This window comes from Rhincodon typus, chromosome 6 (genome assembly GCF_021869965.1).
Source record: "Rhincodon typus isolate 14 chromosome 6, sRhiTyp1.1, whole genome shotgun sequence".
Lineage (NCBI taxonomy): Eukaryota > Metazoa > Chordata > Chondrichthyes > Orectolobiformes > Rhincodontidae > Rhincodon > Rhincodon typus.
Window position 1 is genome coordinate 19,313,049 of NC_063337.1, and position 21,081 is coordinate 19,334,129.

The window sequence follows — 21,081 nt, forward strand, 5'->3', positions numbered from 1 at the left end:
ATGATGCTGCTTGGCCTGCTGTGTTCATGCAGCTCTGCACCTTGTTGCCATGTAATTTTAACCAGAGCGTGCACCACAGGATGCTGTGATCAGTAAAGCCTACTGGAAGAAAGATGCCAAAGTATGTGGAATTTACTAACCTATAGAATTTAACCCTTGAGCACAATAATCTTTTATCCCACATGTGTTTATTTAGGTTCGCGTTGAACCTCAACCACTGCTTCATGTAAATTATCTTTTGGGTCAGAAAGAGAAAGTGTCCCCTTAGACTCAAAATATGCTATTGCAGGCTCCATACACTCCTCCTACTCTGCAACTGCAATCCTCACCACCCCTCCCTGATGAAAAGAGACAGATGTGAATTAGTCTCTCTGGCCCAGATTTAATGATGGACACACCAAGTGTGGGAACAAGCAACTTTCAGGGACAAGTGACTCCATTCCCCTTGTCACCAAGTAAGCTCTTTGGATCAAGTGCCAATCAGCCACTAGAAAGCTGGCTGGAGACTTTCTTGGTGAATCACTGGCCTCAATACTGAAGTCTCACCCACCCCGCTGGAAGCTGCTGACCAATCCTAGAGATAGTCACTGGAGGCCCAAACTTTAGGGACTTTAATAGCGAGAAGATAATTGACTGTCTTGGCGGAAAGAGGGGTTTCATGGGCAACCCTCCTCTTGTTCTCTCTGCCCCATTCCTGCCCCTGCTTGGTCCATATTGGGGCAAACTGAGCCAACGCCAATGCAAACTGTGAAGGCAGGTCACCTCGGTCTCCCGGGAAGCCAGACACCTTTGTTTTCCTGCCGGGAAGTAAGTGATTGGGTGGGTGGGTGGTGAGGACTTTAAATGACTGGCAATTGACAACTCAAGGGCCTTAACCAGTGGTGAAAGAAGAGTTTGCTCATGGGCCTTCTCACCCTGTATCTAGTTGCTGAGGTGGCAGGAAGTGGGTGAACATCTCTCCAGGGTCATCTTGCTCAAATTATTTGCCCTCCTCACCATCTTCTTTGCCACCTCCAGGGAGTGGACAATACACACCCTTTGTTTGCTCTCCACAGATGCTGGAAAATATGAAACTTCCTGCAGAATGGCCATCTGACCCACACGAATATAAATGTGGCTTGGATCTTTGAACATAAATGAGGCTCCTTTTGGCACAATAGACTGAGCAAGTCAACTGTGAAGAAGAATTAAACACATCCCTGTGTATCCAGAATACTGGAATAGGTAATGAGCCTGTAATGTTGTTGATTGGTCCATGCCATATTCTAACACTGTTTCACTGTATCCACATTACACTGCAGCATCGGTTTTCAACACTGGATAGAAACACTCTCGTTGGGAATTAGCTGCTCTTTATGGTAACAGGCCTAGGCTCCTTTGCCACGTTGGGTAGCTGATTCCTGCTAGGTATCAGGACTTTAAATGTTAACGATATTCCTCTCTTCACAGATGCTGTCAGACCTGCTGAGTTTCTCCAGCACAAAAACGGAAGTTGCTGGAAAAGCTCAGCAGGTCTGGGAGCATTCATGAAGAAAAGATCAGAGTTAACGTTTCGGGTCCGGTGACCTTTCCTCAGAATAGTTTCTCCAGCATGTTGTGTTGCGTTGCGTTTGTGAAAAATAATCTCCGACAGATCATTCAGATTTCCCACAAAACATGCAACACAGGTGCCTGGGATTTTGCACTGGAATAAAATTGGTAGCCTGATGAGGAAAATGATTAATATCATCATACAATCTGAAGCCACAGCTTTATGTTTTGAAAGAATTGCTTAAGGAAGACATGTGTGAAACTTCACAGGACAGCAGTCTGAGCATAGAGCAATTCAAGTCATAACAATAGTACTGAAATGAAGAGAGAAAGTGGAAAAGATTTAGAGGCAGAGGGGATGAATTAGGAAGGGATAAGTTTCAGACGATACTGACAATGTCACCAATAGCAATGCAGAGAGATAAGACTCACACCATATAAAGAGAACAACCTCCCAGGAGGCTTACTGAGACATATTAATTCCACGCTCATTAATCAAATTGTCACAAAATTGAGTGTAATGCTTTTTCAAACAGCAGCGACGCTCAGATAAAGCATTTAACGACCTGTTTGGGGACGGGAGAGGTTTCTGTTAAGCTTTGTTCCATGGAAATGAATAACTTGTTGAAACGCAGCCAAGTGTGACATCCTTTCAATTGCACAGTTTTAAAAAAAGGTGACAGATCTATACTTCATTGTTCTATGTTCTGTTTATCTCCTGTCACTAACCTACAATAAGAAATACAACTTTTGGTTAAATGTGCTTCTTTTGAAAGTTGTAAAAGCTCTACATTCCCACCTCATTACAAGATTGCAAGAGTTGAATGATTTTCAAAGAACAGAAAAATAAAATGACAGCTATAGTGCATATGGAAAGGTGAACAAGTCTTTCCCCACTGCTTGCATATTAAAAAGCATGTACTACTCTCCTCTCTACACCTCCACCCGCTTTTTGCTGCCTGATGGACAGTGTAGGAAAAATATGCTACGAGGCCCATTCCTAATGATAATCTTGAAACAGCTAAAGGAAGCTACGAGGGCAGGGAACCAAACACCTGCCTCTTCTGACCCATCTTTATTGCTCCACTTCAAGGGCACAGCTATGACTGTATCAAATTAAAACGCTTTGCTAATGCATGTTCTGGCCTTTTTTTTGATATAACTGTCCAAAGCCATACTTGCGAAAGTAATAGTGGCTCTGAAGCGCTTTTGAGTGGAAAGTGGGGCAGGATTGCAGCTTGAAAATGGTGACCTAGATTTCCTGGTCATGGTGCAGATGATAACTAAGCTTTCTAGTAACAAAATCCTTCTCTTTGTGCACACATAGCCACTATAGCAGCTTCCAGAAGATGTGTATCGTTATTGTAACGAGGTCTGCCAGGTGGACCTGAGAGAATAGGAGTTCCCTCAATGGGGCTGTTACTCTGGTCCAATCAGGGGGCCCTGGCTGACAGATATAAACAAGAGTGTCAGAGGCTCTGTTCATTCTGACAGCTGGCTCTGAGGAAGCTGGATCACTGTAAATAAAGGGTGACTTGCTGATGGGATACTGGCCTCTGTGGAGTTATTTCAAGAAGTGTATACAAACTAAGGCTCATTCTCCAAGGGAAAGGTGGAAAATTAAGAAAGGAATCCATCTAAATTATGTATTGACACCCTCTTCTGTTCAGAGCAACACAGCTGGAGGCTCAAAGGTGATTCATTCATTTGCCCTCATTATGGATAGCTCACCATGCCAGGCACAGCTAACAGAAAAATGTCACAAAACAGAAAGCGGGAAGGGCAATAAGCTTTTAAAAAACTTGAGAACTCATTTTATCTGTCTATATTTCATAATCTGTAAAAAGACAAGGGGGCATTGTCTTCTCTGTTATCAAACTAGATGTATCAAATATGTCAGAAAGGTCTAAATAAAGCAATAATGCATTTCTCTTCTGTTTTTACAGCTACCTGGGTTTTGCTACTGTGATAAAATGTGTTTACTGAAATTGTGATGTGGAGGTGCCAGTGTTGGACCTGGGGTGGACAAAGTCAGAAGTCACACAACACCAGGTTATAGTCCAACAGGTTTATTTGGAATCACACAAGGTGCACCTGACAAAGGGGCTGTGCTCCAAAAGCTTGTGCGATTCCAAATAAACCTGTTGGACGAGACCTGGTACTGTGCGACTTCTGACTTCACAGAAATTAACACAACAGTTGCTTATTAAGGTGAATTTAGAGACACTGCTGCATTCTTTTTAGTAGAATGAAAGTTAAGGTTGACTTCATCACTTGGAGTCATGAAGTCACAGCATGGTTACAGGACCAAGACAGGCCATTTGGCCCACTATGTCTGCACTGGTCCTCTGAAGCAGCAGTACAGCTGGCCCCATTTTCATTTTCCAGGTAGCCCTGACTGTTCTTCATGTTCAGAAATTGTCTAATTTCACTTTGAAAGCTTCAATTGACCCCGCATCCATCATACAATTTAGCTAATTGATCTCTGAGTGAACTGTCACGCTGGCTGAGATTCAGCAAACCTGCTCTTTGTGATTAGGATTAATTTGTGCATCTTGCAACTGGGCTAGAAGTGCCGTATGCTGTGATTGCTAGGGCCCCATTACTCTCTAGTCTGGTATCTGATGCTGACTGTACCGTTGTTTTATGAACATTGATCGTTTTCACAGAGTTAATAAAACCTACTCCTACATTAAACCTTTTGAGTAATAATCTGGAAATCTCAATTGGGCAAAATCAAAATAAAATTTGTGTTCCTGTGACGCAAGGTGCATTTTCAGTTTCATCTGTTCAATTCGGTCAAAAATATGGTCTCATTTTCTACAATGCAGATCATTCTCATTTAATATGATGAAGTATTGCTTGTCGATTCTGAATAGCCAGTGTGGAACTATGCCATATAGACCAGGAAAGTGCCAAGGTACAATTACCTATCTGTGTGCAGTAATTATTTTAAACTGATTATAAGGGACATTGCAATGTGTTATATCATTAGTTACATATATTTTATTGTTCTTAGTTTCTTCATTCCCTTCATTATTTTTCCAGTCTTTCTTTCTCTTATTCCTTTTCGTTTTCCTTTTCACGCCATCCCTTTCATCCCAAGATCAGAAGTAAACTCCTCTCCTGACTATCCAAAGACTGTCCTACTATCTACAAAGGCACAAGTCAAGAGTGTGATGAAATATTTCCCATTTGCCTGGATAAATGCAACTCCAACAACATTCAAGAAGATTGACACTATCTAAGGCAAAGCAGCCCGGTTGATGGTCACTTCGTCCACAAGCATTCATTCCCTCCACCATTGTGTACTATCTACAAGATGCACTGCAGAAATTCACCAAGGCTCCTTAGACAGTAGCTTCCAAGGGACAAGATTAGCAGACACATGGAAACACCACCACCTGAAAATTCCCCTCCAAATCACTCACCATCCTGACTTGGAAATATATCGCCATTCCTTCAGTGTCACTGGGTCAAAACTCTGGCATACCCTCCCTGACAGCATTGTGGTACTTCCTACAGCTGGAGGACTGCAATGGTTCAAGAAGGCAGTTCACCACCACCTTCTCAAGGGCAACTAGGGATGGGCAATAAATGTTGGCCAGCCAGCGACGCCCACATCCCGTGAATGAATAATGTTAGGATACTGGTAGTTTAACTGGACATACTGCCTGGCTAGGCTTAAGACAACAGACGGATTTTATTGATCCTTTTCTCCATGTATGATTTGGTTTTTCTGTCAGTGATGTTTTCCTTTTGAACCTTGCAGAATTTCAAAACCATGATTATTTCTGATCAATTAATGCTTCGCTATTTTGCACTAGAAACTTGTTCCAAACACAAGATGTCCTGCATCTTTCAAGAAACGAAAAGGAAATCATTCCAAAACGCTGTAAGTATTTCTACAAACAATGTTTCCTTTATTCTAAGGATAATGAGGCAGACAGTGAAATATTACAAGGGATTAAATCTAATTATTATTTAATCTCTGTCCCTTTGAGATTGTTAGCATTACTTGACTATCAAAAACCGGTCAGCAAACATAGTAATTCAAATTCATTTACTACCACAATTGCCCATACAAACATCAGTAACATTTTCAGCCTTAATGTAAAGTGTTAAATTAAACCAATAATGGCATTTGTTCAGATATTATGGTGTTAACATTTCTGAATGGCTTTGCAGTGAAACTAGCTTTTCTTTCTTAAACAACACTTGTTGCTAATAATACAAACATAGAAACATAGAATATAGGAGCAGGAGGAGGCCATTCGGCCCTTTGAGCCTGCTCCACCATTCTTCACGATCATGGCTGATCATTCAACTCAATAGCCTAATCCTGCTTTCTCCCCATAATCTTTGATCCCATTCGCCCCAAGTGCTATATCTAGTCACCTCTTGAATACATTCAATGCTTTGGCATCAACTACTTCCTGTGGTAATGAATTCCACAGGGTCACCACTCTTTGGGTGAAGAAATGTCTCCTCATCTCCGTTCTAAATCGTCTATCCCGAATCCTCAAACTGTGACCCCTGGTTCTGGACACACCCACCATCAGAAACCTCTTCCCTACATCTCCCCTGTCCTGTCCTGTTAGAATTTTAAAAGTCTCTATGAGATCCCCTCTCATTCGTCTAAACTCCAGCGAAAACAATCCTAACCTAGTCAATCTCTCCTAATATGTCAGGCCCACCATCCCCAGAATCAGCTTGGTAAACCTTCACTGCACTCCCACGAGAGCAAGAGCATCCTTCCTCAGAAAAGGAGACCAAAACGGTACACAATATTCCAGGTGTGGTCTCACCAAGGCCCTGTACAACTGCAAAACACATCCCTGCTCCTGTACTCAAAACCTCACGCAATGAAGGCCAACATACCATTTGCCTTCTTTACCGCCTGCTGCACCTGAACGCTTACCTTCAGTGACTGGTGCACAAGGATACCCAGGTCCCAGTGAGCACTCCCCTCTCCTAATTTACAGCCATTCAGGTAGTAATCTGCCTTCTTGTTTTGCCTCCGAAGTGAATAACCTCACATTTATCCAAATTGTACTGCATCTGCCATTGATCTGCCCACTTATCCAACCTGTCGAGATCATGCTGAAGGATCTCTGCATCCTCATCACAGTTCACCATCCCAGCCAACTCGGTATCATCTGCAAACTTGGAGATGTTACATTTTGTTCCCTCAGCCAAATCATTAATATATATTGTGCACCGATCCCTATGGCACCCCACTAGTTACTGCCTGCCAATTTGAAAAGGATCCATTAATTCCTACTCTGTTTCCTCTCTGCCAACCAGTTTCCTATCCATCTCAATACATTTGCCCCCAATCCCATGCGCTTTAATCTTGTGCATTAATCTGTTACGTGGGATTTTGTCAAATGTTTTCTTAAAGTCCAAATATACTACATTGATTGGCCCCCCCCTTGTCAACCGTACTAGTTACATCTTCGTAGAATTACAACAGATTTGTCAAGCATGATTTCCCCTTCATAAATCCATGCTGACTATGTCTGATCCTGCCACTGCTTTCTAAGTGCTCTGCTATAAAATCCTTGACAATGGATTCAAGAATTTTCCTCACTACCGACATTAGGCTCACTGGTCTGTAATTCCATGTTTTCTCTCTACCTCCCTTTTTGAATATTGGAGTGATATTAGCCACCCTCCAATCTGCAGGGACTGTTCCAGAGTATATAGAATCCTGCAAGATGACCACCAATGCATCCACTATTTCTAGAGCTACTTCCTTAAGTATTCTGGGATGTAGATCATCAGGCCCTGGGGATTTATTGACGTTCAATCCCAACAATTTTCCCAGCACCATTTCTTTATTAATATTGATCTCCCTCAGTTCCTCCCACTCACTAAATCTTGCATCCTCCAACAATTCTGGTATCTGATTCGTGTCCTGTAATGAGCCCTTTTGTCTGAATAACATTATATTCTTAACCTATCTGACCTGACTGAGGTAATAATAAGACACAGAGTACAAAATAATAATCATTGAAAAATGGTAGCACTTTGCAAACAGACCACTTCGATGTTAAGGACATTTTTACACTCATGAAGGAAAAAGACATTAGCAGAGTGTAGGAATATTCTAATTAGGTGTGGTGGATAGAGACAGATGATTAAAAAGGCAGACAGAAAATGCAGCACTAAATGAATATTTCTCAGATTTACAGATACTGACTAGTGGAGTGCTTTCTGCTTCATTGGTATAAGTAATACAGACAGGCATAAAAAGAGTGAATATAAAATAATTATACAAAACGGAGGGAAGTAGGAAACTGTTAGGAAGAATACAGAAGACTACAAGATGATATAAGCAGCATGGATAAACGAGTAAATTAGCACAGATTCAGTTTACATGAGATATTACATAATACTAAATTCAGAATAAAAAGAATATACTTTCAATCATAAAATTCTTAATGCCACAAGAAACAAAAGTATCTCGGTGTACAAGTTCTTAAATTCTTACTGGTAAATTCCCAATAATCCTTCTCAGTTTAAAAATACCATTATGAAAGCAACCGGAGCTTTGGGGATTGAATACAAAAGTAAAAGAATTAAGGGCTCATGTGGTGCAGTGGTACTGTTCCTATCTCTTGGCCAGGAGGTCTGGGTTCAAATCTCACTTGCTCCAGAGGTGTGTCATAATGTATGATGAGATTGATTAAAGTAACTACAAAAGCAAAAGGATCATAATGACTTGATAACATCGTGGTAAAGACACATCTATAATGTTGGAGTTAATGGGATTGCATAAATCCCACCCGCTCACCAGCTAAATTGGCCATGAATTGAATTGAGATGGGACTTCCACCCTCAGAAACAGAAAGCCCTGTTTCCGAGAGCTGCCAGTTGATCAAAGGCTGGCATCTTTTCAGTAACAACAGTGCCTGCCAGGTGTGGTGGCCACTACTGGTACTGCAGTGAAGCCAGGAGTTGGAGAGTGGTAGTGCATCTAAGATAGCACAAATGTCTGGTGTTCCACCACGGACAAATTGGTGGGCCTTGGTGAAAGGGGGATGGGGTGTTCAGGGCTGAAGGGTTTAGGGATTAGGGCAGGAAACAAACAAACAGTTGGTGGGTGGTTACACTTGGGTGGTGGGGGTGGCCTCTGATGGGCTCAGGGGTAACTTATTGACTGAGATGCTCAGCATCATGAAAGACAAGCTTTTTTTCCTATGAATATCAAGTAGGATCAGAGTTAGGAGTTGCAAGGAAAAGGGTGAAAGCTTTGTCTCAAATCATGAAGGTTTAAGGTCAACTTAGTAGGGATGTAAAGCAACAAAGGAAACACGAAACATTATCCCACAGTAAGCACTAGACGGACAAAGCAAAAGATTAGAAGGGTGTTTCTATTGAAGGAATTATTGACTAGAAAATACTTTGTCACACGTGGTAATCAATGTCAGGCCAATCACAGCATTCAACTGCGTGCTGGAAAGATGTGGAAGCTTACGGACTGAGGGAGTGAAATAGAGAAAGAGAGACAGCACATACAGAACATTAAACAACTGCTGAAGAAAATGCAGGAAAATAGGACTGGGGAGAAACAGCAATGAAAGGTCTAAATTTAAACACGGAGAAAGGTCACAATAGAATCTGCCTCATGTAACATAGAAACGTGGAGCAGGAATACGTCATTCAATAATGGTTATGGCTGATCCTCAATCTCAATGCTATACTCCCACTTTTGTATTGGGCCCAAACAGTGTGAAATTTCTTACCTGAGATTTTACTGACATTTGATTTTTTCTCTGTGTCTTTCAGTATTTCCTGACTAGATTTGACTGTCTTGGTCTGTTTGCTCGAGGCTGTCATTGTAGTGTTCACACTTTGTAAGACAGGTTTTTTAGGTAAGGGCGGCTTAACAGACAGACTTTCAGAAGATTTAGCCTTCAGTTTCCCATTATCCTTTAATGTGTTGCTAAGGGTTATTTCTGGTGAGTTCCTGACATCTGTTTTTTCAACCTTGGGTTGCAATGCTGAGCTGCCTGATTCCAAAGTGGCTTCAGCACTGTGACGTTTATAATCTGAATGTGAACTCTCCTTGTATTTTAAATGGGAAGTACTGCGGAGTTTAACACCAAATAGTCCTCTTCCCTCATCAACTTTGCCTTGTGATTCCTCAGTTTTTTCCAGTTTATGTACATCAATCCTAACCACAGAAGACTCAGAAAGGGACATTTCTTCCTCTTTCCTCTCTTTTCCAGGCAGCGTGCTAGCTTTCTGAGGGAATGCGTTCTGCAAACTGTCTGAATCCGCTGCCAGATTACCCTCATTCCACTTCACGCCACTTCGTCTGGACCTGGTCCATGCCGAGGAAATTGAGAATTTGAAGGAGCCCTGGCTATTTTTCTTAAATGAACCCTGTGGGCTTATTGTGCTGTCTTCTAATGTTTGAATGTTTGCTTTCTTAAATACTGTCGCTTCTGTACTTTCCAGTCTGCTATTAATGGTTTCTGAAACAGGCGTGTCCTGATATGTTTCTGAAGGTTGTGAATACACCTCAGTACAGGTTGATGCAATACTGCTGGATTCTTCAGGCACTTCATCAGACTTCTCTTCATGACTTGTGGGCTCTATTGCTCTTTGATCGATTGAAGGCAAAGATTCTTTGGATGTTGCTTCTATTTTTATTTGTCTACACAATGTATCTGGAGTTACCTGCACAAATTCTATCTCACTGATTTCTGTCCCTACAGGGACAATTGAAGGGGGTTTCTCAGAGATGAGTGACAAATTATCTGTCTGAATCTCTGTGTTTGTTGGATATACAGTGTCTCCAACAAGGGATATATCAAGAGAGGGAACATGTGTGCCAAATGCTGTGGCCCTCTCTCCAGATTCTGAAAGATTTATTTCTTCTTTTTCCTTTAATGGATCGATAAAATCAAGTGGAGTTGAATGTTCAGACAATACAGTCGTTGACTCAGTTCCTGTTGACACAGGAATTTGTGAAGCAGTCACTTCCACGATGTCAAATTCCATCGGAATGACATCTCCTCCAGTTTCTGACAGAAAAGCAGGTTCAGAGCTTGTTTTCAGATAATCATTGACATCCAAAGCACAAGATGAGGCAGCAATATCTAACTGGATAAGTTCACTAGTTCCTTGCTCCGAATTATCCACCACCTCTGTGCTACTTGACTGAATTATCGTAGGTTCAGTTAGAGGTTGTCCCCAAGTGAGAACCGTTGACGGAATTTCTGTTCTCTCTTTCAAACTTATTTCAGAATCGGCGTTCACACTGTTGTAGTTGCTGATATCTTGCTCATTTTCTTCTTTTAGCTCAGGTACTTTGTACATTAAATCTCTCGGCCTGTCAGAAAGTAATCTCTGCAAAAACAGTGAGGGACAGTTGTCTGTGAACAATCACACACATTTTCTTCAACATTATTTTACATAAACTATTTAAATGAGGCAACATTAACAACAGACTTTTTTCTTTGAGATTAAGCAAAATGAGAAGGGTAAAATAGTGTCAGGGAAAAGTCAGTTTATATGCAGAAAATAGGGAGGTGAGTGGAGTAGGGAGTAAATGATAGGATAGAGCCCAAAGAGAGAGAAAGACAGTGGGACAGACAAAGGAGTTGCTAATGATCAGGCTGGGAGGGTGAATAGTTGTTAATGGGGACTGTTAGTGATTAACAACAGGGGGTGTGTAGTGGCGGGCTATGTGGTAACAAAGCCTGGTGTGTGGGGTCGGGGGCTGGAACATGGGAGAGTTTAGGCCCTAAAATTATTGAACTCAATATTGAGTCCGGAGGGCTGTAGGGTCACCAAGCGGAAAATGAGATGTTGTTCCTCCAGCTTGCGTTGGGCTTCACTGGAACACTGTAGCAAGCCAGAGACAGAGATGTTGGCCAGGGAGCAAGGTGGTGCATTGAAGTGGCAGGCAACAGGTAGTTCAGGGTCTTTTTTGCGAGTAGAACGTAGATGTTCTGCAAAGTGGTCACCAAGTCTACGCTTCCTTTCCCCAATGTAGAGGAGACCACATTGTGAGCAGCGAATGCAGTAGACCTGATTCTGGGAAGTGCAGGTGAAGTGTTGCTTCAACTGGAAGGTATGTTTGGGCCCTTGGATACTGGGGAAGGAGGAGGTAAATGGGCAGGTGTTGCACCTTCGCCAGTTACAGGGGAAGGTGCCGTAGGGCTGTAGGGAGGTGTTGGGGGTGAAGGAAGTGTGGACCAGGGTGTCCCGGAGGGAACGGTCCCTGTGGAAGGTGGACAAGGGAGGGAAGGGGAACACGTGTCTGGTGGTGGCATCTTGCTGGAGGTGGCAGAAATGGCATCTGACGATCATCATCTACGTTCTACTCGCAAAAAAGACCCTGAACTACCTGTTGCCTGCCACTTCAATGTACCACCTTGCTCCCTGGCCAACATCTCTGTCTCTGGCTTGCTACAGTGTTCCAGTGAAGCCCAACGCAAGCTGGAGGAACAACATCTCATTTTCCGCTTGGTGACCCTACAGCCCTCCGGACTCAATATTGAGTTCAATAATTTTAGGGCCTAAACTCTCCCATGTCCTGGCCCCCGACCCCACACAGCAGGCTTTGTTACCACACAGCCTGCCACTACACACCCCCTGTTGTTAGTCACTAACAGTCCCCATTAACAACTATTCACCCTCCCAGCCTGATCATTAGCAACTCCTTTGTCTGACCAACTGTCTTTCTCTCTCTTTGGGTTCTATCCTATCGTTTACTCCCTACCCCACCCACCTCCCTATTTTCTGCATATAAACTGACGTTTTCCCAGCTACCTTCAGTTCGGAGGAAGGGTCACCGGACCCAAAACGTTAACTCTGTTTTCTTCTTCACAGATGCTGCCCGACTTGCTGAGCTTTTCCAGCTACTTTATTTTTGTTCCTGATTTACAGCATCCGCAGTTCTTTCGGTTTTTAACATAGTGTCAGGTCATGTATTTTTAAATTGGAAAACGTAGGGATAAGGTCAAGCTAATACACAGTGCACCAAGAATAAACGTACACGGCAAAAGAGAAAACAGTCAAAGCGACTGCTGAAGTCACTTTATAATTCAGAATGAATTTAGGTGATATCTAAATGTGGAAGGTTCACCACTGGAGAAAAGAAGAAAACATTTTTAAGAAATAAACAAGATGAAAGTTGAAATGCTACCAAGCTCAAGGATAGGCATCAAAATAAAACGGAGAACTGCAGATGCTGGAAATCTGAAACAAAAACATAAATTGCTGGAGAAACTCAGCAGGTCTGGCACCATCTGCGCAGAGAAATCAGAGTTAATGTTTTGTGTCTGGTGATGCTTCTTCTAAAGAAGGGCCACTGGACCTGAAAAATTAACTCTGCTTCCTCTCAAATAAAGGCATACAGTACTAAAGTAAATGTAGCTTTGCAGGTTAAAAAGATGGGTAGGTGGCAGAAAGAAACTGTAGGTAAAGAGTTTTAGATTAGCAGGGTGCGATCCCTACAGTGTGGCGAAAGGCCATTTGGCCCAACAAGTCCACACCGCCCCCTCTGAAGAGCATCCCACCCAGACCCATACCCCTACCCTATTCCTGTAAACCTGCATTTCCCATGGCTAATCCAACTAATTTACACACCCATGGACACTGCCGGCAGTTTAGCATGGCCAATCCACCTAACCCACTCATCTTTGGACTGTGGGAGGGAACAGCAGCACCCAGCAGAAACTCACGCAGACACAGGGAGAATGTGCAAGCTCCACACAGACAGTCACCTGAGGGTGGAATCGAACCCAGGTCCCTGGAGCTGTGAGGCAACAGTGCTAACCACTGAACCACCATACTGCCCCACCAAGTAGAATGAAGCTGGGATCTCCTGTTTTTCATTTATATGAATGATTTGAACATGGGCACAGTAAAATTATACCAAAGTTTGTCAAAGATAAATTAGGGGATTGGACAATTATAGAGGAAAATATGGCAAGACAGGGGTTGGATGAGCAGCCTGGAGGCAAATACAGTTCAATTCGCTGAAAAACATGCTTCTGGTTTAAAAATTACATGATCTCTAGCTTCTTCCATTACCTCCTTCACGTCTTAAAATGGATTTAAACCATCCCAAAATGCAATAGTGAAATAAAAGCAGGAAACTCCTATCCACAGAGTCACTGACTGACAGGTAGCCAACGAGGCCAGTAGCAACGAGCTGAGGAGAATGTATTCGGTTCAAGGACTGTTCAGAAACTCAGAAAAAGCCACTTAAAAACACACAAATGCAAGAGCTACATTTGGTGCACAGGATGTTAGTTCAACTATCTGGATTACTGAGAGGCATTCTGGATGTCCTATTAGGGAAAGGCATGGAAAGGCTATAGTAAAGTCTCACTGGAACTGAAACTAGAATGATGGGTTACAGTTATGTAGAAAGCTTTGAAAGACTGAAGCATTTCACTGAAACGGACAACACTGAACACTGTTAGGAGCTTCTGCATTTTTTGAAAGGGCATAGATTCAAGGGTGTCACTATACAATTGCCTAGATCACTTAGAACCATTATTTCCCACCCAAAGGATTATTTAAGCATGAAATACAATCAGAAGTAGCTATTGAGCTACGCGCTAACACGTAATTTAAGAAGGAATTTAACATGTTCGAGTAAAGTTAGGGGACAGGTCAAGGAAAATAAGATTCCAGTTAACTGCTCCAGACAAGGAGATAGCACCCACACAAGCCCAATAGCGTTGCTATTTCGGGAATGCCATCTTAAGACAAAGCAAGTCTGAAGGAAATCACCAGGTGACAGTAGACATTTAGTTACATTTTTAGAACCCTGTAGATTGGAGGATGAATAAAATGCTCAGATGACTGTTTCATAATTTTGAGGCTCTTGAAAAGCATGAACCATGAGGTCACGGGATACAACTGGTCCGCAAGGCCCCGGATTAAGAAAATTAAGGAAAAGGCGGCTTTCCAGATCAGCAGGAAGTGGTCCAAGGTGGAAACAGGTTGAGAATCAAATCCAACTTATCCACCTCCTCCTACAGGACAGCAAATACCTTACGCAGTTAACAGTCATTGGAAACCTTCAGGAGAGGTGAACGAAATGGGTGAAAATAGTGCATTTCACATAGAAGATATTCAATACTTACCAAAGAAGACCTTCTTTGTTTAGAGGAAGATCGTTGCTTGCGTGGCTTCACTGAGAGTTTGTGTCTCGCTGCAGAATTATCAAGACAAGTGGAGAACGTAGGTGGAGAGTTAAAATCAATGGCAGGCACAACAAAGCTGTCAGAAGAAGAGATCGAAACTGGTGGCGATGTGGGACTCCGAGATCTTGAGCTTGACCTTGTTGGAAGGTAGGTGCAAAGGGGACTGTTGGGCCTGGAGGAAGACCTTGATGAAATCTGTAGAGCAGTAAGGCTAGACTTTACACAGAATATAAACTACAGCATGTAAGATATCAGAGCAAATACTTCCAGTCAATGCAACAACCATTAGCACTTCTGAGCTGTACTGGTGATGGATTGCGGATTTCGATTTTAACAATGCAGAAAAGAAACCTCAATTCTAACACAGGCACATAATGCATTCCAACACTCCAGTGAATACAGCAGAAGTACTGTAGTGTTAACAGCCTTTAGAAAGGAAATAATGAAATTGTACTTACATAGTGACATGTCAAAACCCCTGGATATCCTAAGGTGCTTTATAGCCAAAGATGTCCACTTAAAGTGAAGTCAACGTTATATCAATAAAGATTCCAATCCTTTCCAGCAAATCCAGCCCACTCCTTGGAAATTGCAGGCAATCTTGGTGTCATGTTTGAACCTGAGATGAGCTTCGAGCCACATTTCAGCAACAACATTAAGACCCACCCACTTCCATTTCCATAGTATTGCCCAATTCTGTCCCTGCCTCAGCTCATTAGCTGCTGAAAACCTCATGGAAGCCGTTGGTCCTTCTTGCCTTGACTGTTCCAACACATCAGGAAGCTGACCTCCCATCATCCAGCCCATGTAACTTGGGATCATCAAAAATGCTGCTGCCCACGTGTTGCCTTGCATCAAGCCATACATTACCCTGTTTTGGCTCGAGTTAATCAATGCCTCCGTTTTAAAGGTCTCACTCAAACTTTCAAATCCTTCCATGGTCTCACACCTTCCCATTGCTGTAATCTCCTCCAACACCACAACCCTCCAAGCCATCTATAATCCTCTAATTCTGGCCTCTTCAGCCTTCCTGAATTTAATTGTTGCCATTGGGAGCCATGCCTCCAGGTTAACGCCTGGAACTCTAGAAACCCCTTCCCTCAATCTCTCTCCCTCCAAGAGCAAAGTATCAACTTACTCAACTCTCTGCAAACAGAAGCCTATTATAAAATTGGGTCCTTTTTTTCCCCTTTTGAGACACTTCTGTGATCAATCCTTTAGTCATCTGTCTTAATATCTCATGTGGCTTGATGTCAATGAAGAGTAGCTTGGGATGTTTTGTTACATGCTATACAAATACAGGTTGCTGTTGTAAAAACAGTGTTGAAAATGTAATGGAGTGGTAAACCAAGGACCTTTCTATCATTCAATCTTCCAGGCTTGCATTGCACAGATTTCATGTACAGTTCAAAGATCGCTGAGTTCTCCAAATCAATGTTCCTCATGTAAACTGATAAATTGATTAATTAGCTCATCATTAAATTATTGTTTACAGGTTTCTGCTGTGTGCAAAACACATACTGTAGGCATCGACAATCGAACTTTGTCATATTCAAATAAAATACTCCACTTGTTTCTTGGGTTACATTTTATCATAAATTTTATATATTCATATTATGGAGGATTTATTTTATTAAAGTAAATATTCAAATATGTTTCAACTGAATAATTGATAATTCTAATGGCTACTTAAATCAATTTGTCTGACATAATTATATCAATGGCCTAACATGAACTGACATTTTGATGCACTGATTAATTCCCAGCAGTGACTTCCATTGATTGTAATAGCAATGTACCAAAGTTAACAGATTTATTATGGTGGTATAACACTGGTTCATGGACTTTAACTTGTACTGCATTTGTAAAACTAACTCGATTGCTAATGGATTACGGTACATTTAAAAAAGATGTGTTTATGAACAGGAACTCATTTGAAACACAATGAAAACTGACCAACAATCATATCAGGTAGCACACTTGGTTCACAAGTCTCTAAAATAGTCTTAGATGAGTATTAAAAAGGCTATTTTGTTGGTATAATCCAGGGTTGGTTCTAATTCTGAGTTGGTAACCATTACCGGTGTAGATAGGTTTTAAATAAACTGCTCAGATGTGGCATGGCATACCTCTGGTACAGGCGGGACTTGAACCAGGCCTTATAGCTCAGAGGTAGGGGCACTGCCACTGTGCCACAAGCATCACTACCATGATCAGTGTAACTTGGTGCCAAATCTGGGTTTATATGGTGGTCCCCCTGCATGCTTGCACAAGCTCATCTTGAGCAAAGATTATTTCAAAATTTTAAGTGGACACAGATACAGAATTCCTTCCTATTCACTGGAGTTCAATTTGAAGCTTGCAGGAAAACTAGACTTGGCCCAGATGGAGTTGATTCTTCAGCAACTGGTTTCAGGTCGTTTTCTGCCATGTAATTGTGATTGTCTATCCTCTTTCTTCTGACTCTGCCAACAATTTTCTTCCTCTAACTGACCTGAGGGTTCATCTGTTTTTCTTCCCTCTTCCAGGACAGTACCTGCCTTCTGGAAAAAGTGGGAAGTCTACATACTGTGACAGTAAGGGCAGATTACATAGGACATACTGCATTGATCACAGGCCCTTCTACAGTCCATAATTTTTGGTTTGACATTTCAGTTAATAAATCACATTGAAAGACTCTCAGGTAACTAAAGAGAGAGAGAGATAGCATCCATTTGGAGATTCCATCACTGCTTAATATGTCAAGCTTCCAGTCAGGGAACACACTGACTCTCAGTTTACAAACTGATCCAGTTTCAAGGCCAGAGATTGATTGTATCATTGGAGTTATGGTGGGAACTCTGTGAATGAATATGCACAAAGGAAAGAGAGTAAAATGATCTCATTGACAGAATTTATGGCAAAAATCAAGCATTGTTCAAACTTGTAATGCAACCCATTGAGGTAGAGAAAAACTAAATGAGTTCATTCATAACATCTCATTTTCAGATTATCACTATCTAACAAAGACTTTTTACAATCTCAAGAAAGCTCTTGTGTTGTGTGTCTGCCAGTAATTACTATACACAATTAGGTATTGCCTCATCTATTCTTTGGAAGCAATATAAATGTTAACATTTTATACAGAGGAAGATTAGGCAAGATAAAGTAGGTGGTAGATAAGGAAGAGGTACAGACAGTTATTATAGCTGGAGTTCAAACAAAACCCTTGTTATGTTCGTGGCAGCTTATTTCAGGCTTTTAAATAATGGGAAAGAAACGGAAGAGGCAGTCTATACACAAATTAGAAAGATCAGCAGGACTAAAAATGTGTCTGTTCCAGGCAATTTTATCATTGACGGAGGAAGTAAACTGAATTCTTGCAAAGCACACAGGACTGCATCCTCAACTGGTATGTTTGTGAGCCTACAAGACTGGTAAATCTGGTTACAAGTCATGGAATTGAACACATAGCATGGAAGCAGTGGTCACAGCACGATACATTTTAAAGTGCATCTAAGAAAAAGGGACAAAACAGTACAAGAGTGAAAGCTAAGCTTGAGCACACTGGACCATGGAGAAAAGTACAATGTTGTTAAAAAGAACTTTGCAATGACTAAATCTGTTTTGAATGAAGGACATGGTTCAGAGGGATCAATGCTAATTCCTAGTGGGAAACTGTAGGAGTCAGTTAATTTACCGCATACAGAAGAAGAAACCTTTGTACAAGATAATGGCCCTGAAAGGATTAATGTCCGAGACTACATTAAATTCCACCCAATCTGATGATGTTGTACAGTCTTAGGGAAAGAGGAATCCAGCTCAAGTTCCCAATGGAGACAAAGGAGTCATCATTATCTCCTGATAAAATTAGTTATTATGTCTAATTACCTGATGTAACTTGTATCCAATGCTGCCACGCAGCAAACTTCATCCTGTTTTTAAACAGACGTGCCTTTTCTCATTAAGACTCACTAGTGATTCATACTCTACCACTCTATTCACCAAATAGAATCTTAGACCCAAATAGAAAGGAGGAAAGTTATCTATGGTGCACTGATAATGTCCCTATCTCTGGCCCAGGAGACTCGGGTTCACGTCCCTCTTGCTCCAGCGATGTTTCGGAGCATGTCCTATAACAAGTTGATTGGAAAGGAGAAAAAAAAAAGCAAAGAACTGTGGATGCTGGAAATCTGAAACAAAAACAGAAATTTCCGAAAAATCTCAGCAGGTCTGGCAGCATTTGGGGAGAGAAACCACAATTAATGTTTCAGGTCCAGTGGTCCTTCTTCAGAACACTCAATTCAAAGAAGGGTTGCTGGACCTGAAGCTTTAACTGTGTTTTCTCTCCACAAATGCTGCCAGACCTGCTGAGATTTTCCAGCAATTCCTGCTTTTGATTAGAAAGGAGATTTGGTAACTATACTTTGACTTTTTTTGGTAAGTTCCCATTGATTGTTTGATTTGTTACAATGTCTCACGAGAGATGGTCTAACTTGTTTAAGGTTTTATTTAAAAGAGTAAAAAGGAACATTTACCCCTGGGAATGATATTTTGATTTGATTTGATCAGTTTCCTTTTAAGTTTCCATTGAACTCTTGACTTTTTGTAACAGTACCTCACTTAGGGGCCACCTAAACCATTTATTGTTTATCTCTTCAGAAGGGTAGGAGGATTGATGTCAGCCATCTACCCCAATCTATTAGTCATTGATTCTGCAGAACATACAACAGAAAGCAGTGTGATTTTTACATCTGAACCATGCTACCATGCGACTGAACTATGTGCCTCAGTGCTACCTGTTGACATCTTGGTAGGTGCAGAATAGGAAGTATCTCAAAGAAATGGTTGCTTCCAGTCCTAGGGAGGCCTAGACTTTCCTTGCAGGGCCCAGAGGAGCAGGTCTATAAATTGCAGCACTTTACAGTGCATTACAGGGCTGTTAAACATTTACACAGAGCACTTAGTTTATTCTCAGTGGCAGGGAAAATATTAGAACTTAAAGCTAAGCATGAACGGAACATCACCAACTGCAAGCTCCCCTCCAAGCCACACACCACCCTGACTGGGAACCATATTAACATTTCTTCACTGTTTCTGAACCAAAAACCCGGAACTCCCTCCTGTGGGAACCTGTAGGGCATCCTAACACCACATGATCCACAGCAGTTCAAAAAGGCCATTCACCATCACCTTCTCAAGGGCAACTTGAATGGACAATAAATGCAGGCCTAGCCAGCATTGTCCACAATCCATGAACAAAATAAACTAAAAGATAAAAGTTAGACACACCCAGCAAAAGACAGGATTGTGATTAAAAAGGAAACACATATCGACCCATCCTAAAGGCCCTCCACTTCTTCCTGTCCCACAGGCCCGAACAGTCCCCCTCCACTGACCCCCTCATCTGCTTAGCTGAATTAGTCCTCACCCTTAACAACTTGTCCTTCAATTCCTCCCACTTCCTATAGACAAAGGGGGTGGCCTTGGGTACCCGTATGGGCCCAAGCTATGCCTGCCTCTCTGTAGGATACGTGGAACAATCCCTCTTCCGAAGCTACACTGGCCCTACCCCCACCTCTTCCTCCATTACATCGATGACGGTATTGGCGCCGCCTCGTGCTCCCGCATTTCCCGCAACTCATCCCTCACACCCCCTCCCCACAATAACAACCAAAACAGAATCCCCTCGTCTTCACGTACCACCCCACCAACCTCCGGATCCAATGCATCATCCTCCAACACTTCGGCCATCTGCAATCTGACCCCACTACCAAAGACATCTTTCCCTCCTCACCCTTATCTGCTTTCCAGAGGGACCACTCTCTCCGTGATGCCCTTGTCCACTCCACACTCCCTACCAGCCCCACCACCCCAGCACTTTTCCCTGCAACCACAGGAAGTGCTACACCTCCCCCCTCACCCCCATCCCAGGCCCCAAGAAGACCTTCCACATCAAACAGATGCACATCTGCTAATGTGGTATACTGTATCCACTGTTCCCGATGTGGCCTCCTCTACATCGGGGAAACCAAGCGGAGGCTTGGGGACCGCTTTGTGGAACACCTACGCTCGGTTCGCAACAAACAACTGCACCTCCCAGTCGTGAACCATTTCAACTCCCCCTCCCATTCCTTGGACGACATGTCCATCCTGGGCCTCCTGCAGTGCCACAACGATGCCACCCAAAGGTTGCAGAAACAGCACCTCATATTCCACTTGGGAACCCTGCAGCCCAATGGTATCAATGTGGACTTCACAAGCTTCAAAATCTCCCCTCCCCTGACCACCAAAACCAGCCCAGCTCGTACCCACCTCCCTAACCTGTCCTCCTACCTATCCACTCCTCCCACCTCAAGCCCCACCCCCATCTCCTACCTACTAGCCTCAT

General features: G+C 42.4%; 1 protein-coding gene across 5 annotated transcripts in view; it reads right to left on the reverse strand.

The window, feature by feature from the left end:
* LOC109932827 (CRACD-like protein) overlaps nt 1–21,081 on the reverse strand; it is a 129,558-nt gene that overhangs the window by 18,886 nt on the left and 89,591 nt on the right. For all 5 annotated transcript variants that reach the window (XM_048598193.1, XM_048598195.1, XM_048598194.1 and 2 more), the window contains 2 exons: nt 14,652–14,906; nt 9,282–10,893 (listed from right to left, as the gene is read on the reverse strand). In XM_048598193.1, the coding sequence (XP_048454150.1) occupies nt 9,282–10,893; nt 14,652–14,906 (1,867 nt within the window). The remainder of the gene's footprint in view (nt 1–9,281; nt 10,894–14,651; nt 14,907–21,081) is intronic.